The sequence below is a fragment of the Sinocyclocheilus anshuiensis genome, unplaced genomic scaffold (assembly GCF_001515605.1).
Source record: "Sinocyclocheilus anshuiensis isolate Anshui unplaced genomic scaffold, SAMN03320099.WGS_v1.1 scaffold465, whole genome shotgun sequence".
Lineage (NCBI taxonomy): Eukaryota > Metazoa > Chordata > Actinopteri > Cypriniformes > Cyprinidae > Sinocyclocheilus > Sinocyclocheilus anshuiensis.
Window position 1 is genome coordinate 1,583,095 of NW_015539898.1, and position 10,504 is coordinate 1,593,598.

At 35.6% G+C, this 10,504-nt stretch overlaps 1 protein-coding gene across 1 annotated transcript in view; it reads right to left on the reverse strand.

The window, feature by feature from the left end:
• Window positions 1–10,504, reverse strand: part of itpr1b (inositol 1,4,5-trisphosphate receptor, type 1b) — a 157,794-nt gene that overhangs the window by 2,049 nt on the left and 145,241 nt on the right. The window contains exon 60 of the mRNA XM_016482756.1: window positions 4,194–4,355. Coding sequence (XP_016338242.1) covers window positions 4,194–4,355 — 162 coding nt within the window. The remainder of the gene's footprint in view (window positions 1–4,193; window positions 4,356–10,504) is intronic.

Sequence of the window (10,504 nt, forward strand, 5' to 3'; positions counted from 1 at the left end):
GTTGTTGCTTGATTAACATCAATGACTCAGACAATAGCAACTAAATTAGGCTGCTGTCCCTTTAAAACCGAATGCACAGCTGCAATGGATGCAATGTACTGATATACGTTCTCCCTGCTGTTTACGTTCACTTAAGACATAATCAACTGTTTACGTGAATACTCGTCAAAACGGACAATTCGACATAATTTTGTGCGTAATTCTCCGTTCATGCGACGCAAAAGAGTACTCGCGCGCTGTGAGGCGCGCTTTCTGTGTGTGTATGCTTCAGTGTGTGCGCTCAGAAAACCGGACAGAATTGAGTTCTCTCTTGCGTCATCAGATTTATCCATGTGTCTGCTCTTCTCTTACTCCCACATATTGACATTTTTTAACGCTTTATGCGACTTGCAGCAAGCGTATGTTAGCTTATGTCCCGCCGGTTCATATGTACGCATCTAACCTCCGAACCACGAAGCAGATTTGTTCTGAATGAATCTCTTCCTAAATCGTCCCTCCCTATCATTTTCATCTCGTTTTTATTCGTTGACGAAAATGTCAATAGATTTACGTCATAGTTTTTGTCATTCAAAAAGAGTTTTAGTTTGTTATCGTCTCATTGTCGTCGGTGAAAAAAATGTCGTTGAATTATGACGAAAATTATTCGTCAACGAAATTAACACTGCCTGGCAACCATGTGCACATGCGCTCTCTCCACTGTGGATAAAAGCACTGGCTTTCTGAAAAAAAACTGAAAGCTTGCAGTTTAGCGATCTCCACTTCGATATTCTATTCTCAGAAAAGTGTAATTCATCAAGTGTTCATTTACGAGAGAGAGAGAGACATACTGTCTATATATGAATTTCCTCCATTTTTGCAGCATTTCTCTAACAGTGAAGCTGTGGCTTCAATTGCTTCAGAAACCATGATGTTACCAACTCCTTGCTGGGAAAGATAATGTAGCTCTTCAGCGGTTAAGATATTTTACTGATAAAACTGCGGGGCAGCGCTGTGTTGCAGAATGTCTGTGTGTGTGCGCAGTGTGATCTGTGTGAGTGACTGAATGTGTGCGCGTGAGCTACAGTGAAGACAGCGCATTAGTTCAGAACGCTTCTAATTTTTTTTTTTTAAATATAGGGAGTGTGTTCATTTGTGCAATGATAACCTACCAGTAATGTAAAGATGATTTTATTAATATATTAGAATGAGTACATTACAATATAAATTTATTAGAATGGGTACATTATTATTTATGTACCTGGTGGGGAGTGCACAATGTTAACATGAAACCTATGCCATTACGTATATTGTTATTCTGTTGTACAGTTATGGAGGCCCTTCATAATGCATAAGTCAACTGCCTGTTCTGTCTATAGTTAGCAATGGCCCTATAGTGTGCAGTGCTTAATAAACAGCTGTTTTATAAATTCTGCTAAGGTGAAATCATATTGTGGCCACTGTATCGGGATACTTATCGTATCGTGACTTTGCTGGCAATACACAGCCCTACCGTTCATATCAGAATATATATTCACAAAAAATGTCAAAAATTGAGATGTTTTTGATATTTTATCTATCTATATGAAACTGATGTATACAGTATATTCAGATTTAACTGTATTTTCAGTTACTTTTACAATTTTTCATTTACACATTTTTACATTTACATGTATATGTATATGTATATGTATATGTGTGTGTCTCTCTGTGTGTTATGTATCATAAGAAATTATAATTACTGTAGAAAATACAGCTAAATCTGAATATACAGTTTCATATTTAATATATATATATGTGTGTGTATATATTTACATGAATATATGCTTATAACTATACTTCTATAAATCTACATTTATTTACATATTTGGATTTACAATGTATCTAGATTTATAGAGTAGTTATAAGCATATATATATATATAAATAATAAAAGTAAATGTAAAATTTGTAAAAGTAACTAAAATAGTTATCTATAAAAACAAATCTGAATATACAGTATAGTTTCATATAGATAGATAGACACACATATATTTGTATAGTAAATCCAAATATGTAAAAATACAAACAAGTAAAAGTTAAATATGTAAAAGTAACTGAAAATACAGTTAAATCTCAATATACAGTTTCTGCTTCCTTTGTGGCATCATTAAAAAAAAAATCTGCAGTTTTTTGTTCATTTGAAATCTTCCTCATCTCCTGTTTGTCTCTCCCACAGATCAGGCATGTCATGCAGTGATGCATTCTGTGTGTCCCTTCATGTTGCCCTGGTTATGACCTCATAACACAACAGTGTGTGTGTGTGTGTGTGTGTTTGTGCTGTCTTATAAAAAGCTTCTGGGAAAATAAAATGGAGCATTTGGAGCAATGTCATGCAGTGTTGTGTAACTGAGCTACAACACACACTAACACACACTCATGTTCACGTATGCAGTTCCACTGAAATTCACACTGTCTATACCGAAATCCCCTACTCTGACTCAACGGCTGCAAAAGTGAGCCAAAAACACTCACGCATGTGTATATTAAAGTTGATGTCCACAGGAAGTACCTCATACTACTAAACAATCACACAGCCATTTAAAGGTAAGTGGCTCTGCTTGCTCCTCCTGCTAAAGTGACTCCATATAGGGAGCCGTTAACTGCAGTTTATCACAACCGAATCTGTAATCCAAGTACATTAACAATAAACATCTGAGATAAAAAGCGTTAGAGCTGAAATACCACATTAGATCCTGCCTAGATTTAAGCCCACCCCAAAAACACCCATTCGTAAAAGAAATCTGAAATTATTGAATCACTCCGTCAAAAGGACCCCAGGCGGGGTCACATGAGGGAATACTGGGAAGGACATCACATGGTTGCACTTGTGCTTTGAGTCAAATAGATCACAGTATGAAATAATCTTGAGACGTGACAATCAAATCTAAGCAGTTTGTTAGTTTGTTTGTGTGTGTTTGTGTGTCATTTCATACACAGGCAAAATATATATTTATTAATGTTTAAATTATGTCAAGCATTTAAGCATAAGACTGCAGATCAAAAGGGTTTGGAATACATCAATTAATTCAAGTGAATATATCTTTGATTATATTTTTAGAATGTCATTTTATGATTTTTTTTGGTTACACGAGTATACTCATTTTCCAAGATGATTATAGTGGAGATTTTCTATGGTGTATTGTTAAACAATTCTCATATAAATGGTGCTTTTGGGGCCCGAATGTCTTTTTTTTTTTTTTTTTAATTTTGTCAAATTTATTGTAGTTATGAATACTTGAATTTTTGATTTCTGATTTTGTCTTATTTACACTTTTTTCCCATCAGAATAAAGTGTATGATAGCAAAAATAGTGGAGAAAAACCAGATCATAGACTGAAAATACGGCCCAAGATTATCAACAATTAATGAACAACAAATGGAAAAACAAATAATTCATTTTCAAATATTTTCTGGGCAACCATGTGAAGAATTGATGCTATCATTCTCTCTAAGTTTAACGTAAGAAAGGGAAAAGCAAAACTGGTCCCGACACGTGTAACCACCGCATTGACGCAGAATAAATAGTGAAAGTTTGTTGGGTTTTACTTGCTTTGTCTTCTTTTAGCCAAACAATGACCTTTTCCCCATGTCTGGAGTACAGAAGAAAAAAAAACTTCCCTGTAGACACTTCCCATTTTATGTGGCTGCACACCTCAAGATGGTGTTAATTCGACACTATTTACAAGAAATCAACGACATGACAGCAAATCCCATTACGCATATTTCCACCAAATCAAAATATGAGCGTCTAACTCAATGACCCACTTTATCGTATTCATCTATGCGAGTTAGACTGTTTATCTGTGGAAACAAACAAGCTCGAGTTCGCAGAACTTCATCTGGACGACAATGCGGCTGAATAAAAGTGAAACAACACTTGGCCTCGTGACGCAGTTGAAACATCATTTTAAATACCACGAGCTGAAGGCAGAAAGAGAAAGACAGACAGGAATGACTCATTGCCCTTTGGTCTAATTGAACCTTGGAAGAGGCTGTGGTCTCATGCTGACTGACCTTGAAGGCCTTGCTTCACTCACACCCAACTTAAATTCTAGTCTGTGAAGTCCATTTAAACAGCTTAAAGGGTCAAGACTACACTTCAACCTCATCGGGGCGTTAAGAACTAGCAGAATGGATATAATGTTCTGACATCAGTCCCAAAGCTTCATCACTCACCTGTTCTTTCAGTTCAGTGAGTTGGCATGAGAGATTCAAGACGAGCTTCATGGTGGATTCAAGTTTCTCCTGAAGATTCCTGATCTCGTTCTGTTCGCCCTCGGCGTCACTGCTAACCAGCGACATGGCCCGCATCCGTGGAAACCAGTCCAAGTTGTGTTCCTGTTGGAATATTAGACGTTAATGTTTTTGGTAGCATACTATTATTATATATAAAGCTGCACATCACTGAATAGTGTACCTTCAGTAGTTACAAATTCATATACTGTTCAAAAATGTGCATGCATTAAATAGATCAAAAGTGACAGTAAAGACATTTGTAATCAAATATCAAAGATTTCTATTTAAAATAAATGTTGTTCTTTTGAACTTTCTATTCATTAAAGAATCCTGAAAAAAATGAATCACATTTTCCACAAAATAATAGACAGCACAACTGTTTTCAACATTGATAATACAAATTTTTTTTTACATTTTTTAAAATGAGAATATTAGATATTATTACATATTATATTAGAATGATTTCTGAAGGATCATGTGACACTGAAGACTGGGTATTAAAATATATATACATTTAAATAAAAACAGTTATTTTAATTATATAAATAATACATAAATATAAATAAATACAATATTACTGTTTTTTTTAAAATATATATATAAATGCAGCCTGGGTGAGCATAAGAGACTTTCATAAACATAAAAAAAAAATCTTTCCAACCCCAAATTTTTGAATGGTAGTGTAATTTTAAAATGTACAAATGTAAAGTACTTGGACACTTAATTAGTTAGGTCTTAAATGATAAAACTATACTTCATACAGTATATTCATATGTTCATAGTTAATATGATTAACTCCACCTGTGTGAATTTGAGGGACACTGACTGTATACATCCACTAAAAATCATAAAATGGTGCAAAAATGGCACAGAAAAGTGAAGTTAGTTCTAAGTTCTAGCAGCATATGTTTGATATTTTGTTACTGAATAAAGCTTTATTCATATATTAAGTCTGACTTATTTGGGTCACTTTACATGAACTATTGGCCTGACAATTGAAGCATTATTCAGTGTCTGCTGTATTATTTAATTACTCAGTTTCTTCATTTTTTCCTTCCAAAACACTTTCCAAACATCCTCCACTAGATTTCCACATACCATTCTTGAAATCAGACATTAACTAATGGTGCACTTGAAGTCATGTCCTCCTCCACCTCTCATTCCCTCATTATCTCTCCGTTTATAAGAATATGTCTACTTACATCAGACAAAATTTCCTATGTGTAATATGATTACAGCAAACTAAGGAAATGCAGTATCAAAGTCACATGAGCATGCGGACAGCCTCACCCTCAGATAACACGGAGTACTATTTTTCTCTCTAATTGGCATGCAATTATTCAACAAGGAGAAATCTACCATCGCAATTTTTGACATTACACACACTAATTTCATCAAGTGAAACACTAAAAACAGTATCTGACCGCGAGATGAAAGCAAACCTATGATGGAGAAAACATCCAAAACAACCTCACAGATGGCATGAAAAAAAAAAATACTAAGGAGAAATGTGGAAGCACCATTTTCCTGCTACCACAGGGCAAAATAAAAATATATGAAAATTTAACTGAACTAATATGACCTTTAGATTATTATTTTTTTTAAATAATTGTATTAGTGGTGCCTTCTAAGCCAAACAACTGCATAGTAGCACATTAAAAACACATTGTCCCCTCTGTTGACTAGCATGACTATGAGTTTTACACAGGCAAGTGTAATGTACCAAGTTTATATTTGACTTTTTCAGTGATTTTGTGGGCTGTGACTGGGACAAAAAGTTCTTAATGAACTAGCCATGTTCTTTTGTTGCAATATATCAGAATGCTTTATAGTACAACAAGCAATCAGAGACTACAGTGGGAGTCTACAAGCTCCAACCCCAGCCAAATGTGATTTCAGAATGTCTGACTTGTGACTGGTGGGAGAGGTCAGACGCAGCTCCTAATAAGGACGAGAGGGATTCTAACAGAAGCAGGAAAAAAAAAGATATAATGTTAAAAGGATTCTGGCCAAAGAACACGCCATTCTTTGCTCAGACACTTCCTACTTCGCTGGTCCACTTGTGCACGCACACACGCACGCACGCACACACACATACACACACACACACACACACACACACAGACAAGACAAGTCCAGACTACAGAGGTTTGTGAACATATTTGCATATTTTTTTCATATCCTGTAAGGAAGTCAGCGAGTTCCTCTAGCAGTTATCATGACAAAATTGCTGTGACATGCTATACATCATCTAAAGCGATTTTAAACAGAATTCTTTCTATTTATAACTACTATGCATGAAGGTTTTGGCTTCTCATACTCCTTGATAGACTGCATGGGATACCTGGAATGTTTCTGCATACCGCAGGACTATTTTTTTTTTGTTGCAAATGTAAAAAGTATGTATAGTAATGAAAATGATTGTTTTCAAGCAGGTTTTTCAAAATACTCTCCTTGTCTGCTATTGGTAAAATAAACAGATAGTCCCGCCTAAAAGTACTGTAAGATCATTGGTTAAGCCATAAAATAAAGTCAGGCAAATTGGAATGTTTTTGAAAGCAACAAAGAAGCAGTTTGGGAAGTAAACCACCAAATGGCTCAGTTACATATTTTATTTATAATTTAAATAAAGTATTTAGAGACTGTCAGGGTCAGGGTCAGGGAAGGGAAGGGAGGGGGAGGGGCAGGGGCAGGGGCAGGGGCAGCGGAAGGGGAAGAGAGCGGAAGGGGAAGATGAAATGAAATGAAAGGTAACTCTGACACTGAATATAAATTAAAGAGCTATTTTTGTTGTTGTTTGAAGGAAAACCACAATTTCTCACATGAAAACTTCATTTCTGAATCCAGCAATGACAACTGCAACAATAATGACTGTTTTCAAGCAGGTTTCCTGAACACTCCCCTTGTCTGCCATTGGTCAATTAAACAGATAGTCCCACCTCAAAGTAGCATCGCTGGCTTAGCCGTAAAATGAGCACTTGAATAAACAAAGCAATATTTTTGAAAGCAACAGAGAAGGGAATTCAACCAACAAACGGCTCACTTATATTTGTCTATCCCCAATAGAAGAAAGCTTGTTTTAAAAGCAGTGTTAGAAAGAAGAGAAAAAAAAGATACATACATAAAATTACAATTGTGAGAAATAAAATCATAATTACATTTAATATTTACTGAGGCAGAACACAGCTTCCATAGGAAATGGTGAGCAATCATAGCATCTAAAAATAAACACTTTCCCTTGAACATTTATTTGAACTTTAACCTAAAGTAATGGGGGAAAACGGTTCATGCATATGTAATTTTGTCAGCTACCCGCTTATGCATGTGTATGTGACAAAAACAGAGACAGAGGCCATTCAGGCTTCAGGTGCAGAGAAGTCCCCTTGTCTCAGAAATCACAGACGGGCCGTGTGCACAGACTTCAGACAGACGGTTCCACTCAGGCACTGGGGAAAATCACAGGTAATGCTCGCCCTCATTCTGAGAACAAGAGAGGAGTGCGTGTGCACTCACTTCCTGCTGCCACAGATGTTGAGGTTTGTGTTTACCTCCGCCCACAAACATTGTCGTCTGTGCATGGAGCCCAGCTGTCAGCTGGTTTCGTCATCGTCATCACAGAGGCACACGCTGTTATCGCTAATCAGACCTGTTTCACCCTGACTGAGTCTGCTTTTGAAATCAGTAAAATGATGAAGCCAATGTCACCCACTGTTCAGACTACCATAGTTCCTCCAACCTCATAGCGGGTATATTACGTAGACGGATGACCTACAAACTCAAATTTAGCTTTTACACTCCTGAATATAGCTTTATTTAACTAGAGAAACCTATAGCGCCTAGTGAAAAACACGTAAAATAAGTAAAATATTATGAATAACATTTATAAAATATATATAAAAAAAACTAAACTAACCAACTAACTAAAATAATTGTCTAAATAGACAGCAATACAATAAAATGATTATACATATATTAAAATTTAAGCACACTTGTAATTCTCGAAATAACTAACAAATCCTAAATATGCGTTCTTAACCCATTTCTATTTAGTATAGTTTATATTTTGAATAAATAAAAATAAAATGTTTCATGAAACAAACACATCATATAAACAAATAAAAACGTAAAATACAACATGTATAACTCAAAAAGTAAATAAATAAATATATAAATAATTCACAACCAGAGACTGGGTCAGCGTTTTTCTCAGAATTGCAATTAAATGTGATTACGAAGATATAGCAAAGCATAAGCAAACTTTTATCAAATATTTTTTATGTTTGAAAAATAAACATAAAACACAAAAATTAAAATGTAAAAAATTGGGGAATTTCAGTAACTATTTTTGTTGTTGGTTGAAGTAAAACCAACATTTATAATATGACATTTTGTAAGCTTTTAACAAATCTTTAAGCTATTTTTCATGATCCCATTTCTCCAAATAACCAACAAATTTAAAAACAAAATAAAAACCACTGTCTCTAATGCTGGATATAAATCAAGAGGATATAGTGGCATGTCTGAATCACAACCTACACTAAAATACTCACTTCCTCTGGTCTTACTTCTACAGAAATGAGAACTACAACTACTTCTATGTAAAAAAAACAAAAAATTCCTTAAAAGGGACAGTTCATCCAAAAATGAAAATGTTGTCATCATATATGTTCATATGAAGATATTATGAAGAGTGTTAGTAAAAAAACATTGTTGTTACCATTGACTTCCTCTGTGTGGAGGGAAAAAAAACACAATACTCGAAATACATAACACTTGAAATATCTTTTTTATGTTCCACAGAAGAAAGAAATGATACAGGTTTGGAAAGACATGAAGGTGAGTGCAATAAATATTAAATGATTTTTAATTTTTGGATGTACTGTCTCTATAATGAAGAATCTATAACAGCACTCATTCGCTTTATCCGGCATGACGGAAAAAGGGGCAAATGTAACATATGCGTCTTTTAAAGTGCTGCTTTGGTTTCACACTTATTTGGGTGTGTTTGTGCACGTTCGTGCGTCCGAAACAGCCCCCTCTTAAACCTCTATTTCCTAAGCTTTGTTTACACTTGACAGCATTGCCAGTAAATGTGTGAGCGCTCTAGCCACATCAATTTCAACTGTATCTGCTGCTTCAATGGAAATGAGGGAAGTGTGAATTTCATTACTAATACCACAAGAGCCTACACACTAAGACAGGATGCTCTGTGGTCTGAGCAGCAACAGCAGCATCGGGTCCTAAACGGGACCCGAGCGTTCACGCACATCTTCAAAGTGCAGCAATTATGACAGACGTCATCACAAAGCTGTGAATAATATTCACAGGGGAAAAAAAGCTGAAGAGAAAAGGGCAGGTTCATGTAGGGGTTCTACCTACAGACACAACGCTTGATCTAACCTCAATTACCTGAATGAAAGTAGACGATCAAACAGCAAAGGTCTTTCTTCTTTGGTCTTGATGCATTATATTAAACAAAACAATTTAGGTGCATATACTGTAATTGTTTTAAGCGCAGTAACAGCAGAAATTTAAGACAATAAAGTGCTGCAGGGATTAGATCATTTTGTAGACCAACTCAGAAGTTAGCATCACTCTGGTTCCTCAACAAAGAACCAGTAGCATTTTTCCACTGGCTGTTGAATTGTTTCAGAAAATAAGCTCTGTGACCCACAAATGTTTATGATTATCACATATTCTGTTCATCAATATAATCTTCATAAATATACACAACGTTTACGAATGCATTTGAATTTGAAGCATAAATACAATCGCCAGAAGTAAAAAGCTGGACTACAAATGAACTACACCACGGTCGCATGACTTCAAGGGATAGTTCACCCAAAAATGAAAATTTGATGTTTATCTGCTTACCCCCAGGGCATCCAAGATGTAGGTGACTTTGTTTCTTCAGTAGAACACAAATGAAGATTTTTAACTCAAACCGTTGCAGTCTGTCAGTCATATAATGGCAGTCTATGGGCTCCACGGCTTTGAGAGTCAAAAAATATACATAGACAAAAGCAAATTAAACCCTGCGGCTCGTGACGATACATTGAGGTCTTAACACACGAAACGATCGCTCCGTGCAAGAAACTGAACAGTATTTATATAATTTGTTACCTCTGATCCACTGCCATGTCCAGCTGTCCTGAGCGCGTTCACAACATCCGGCGCGTGACACGTGTATGTGCTCTGGCATAGTAGACATAGATATATATAAGTAGATGCCTCATTCAGTTTCTTGCACA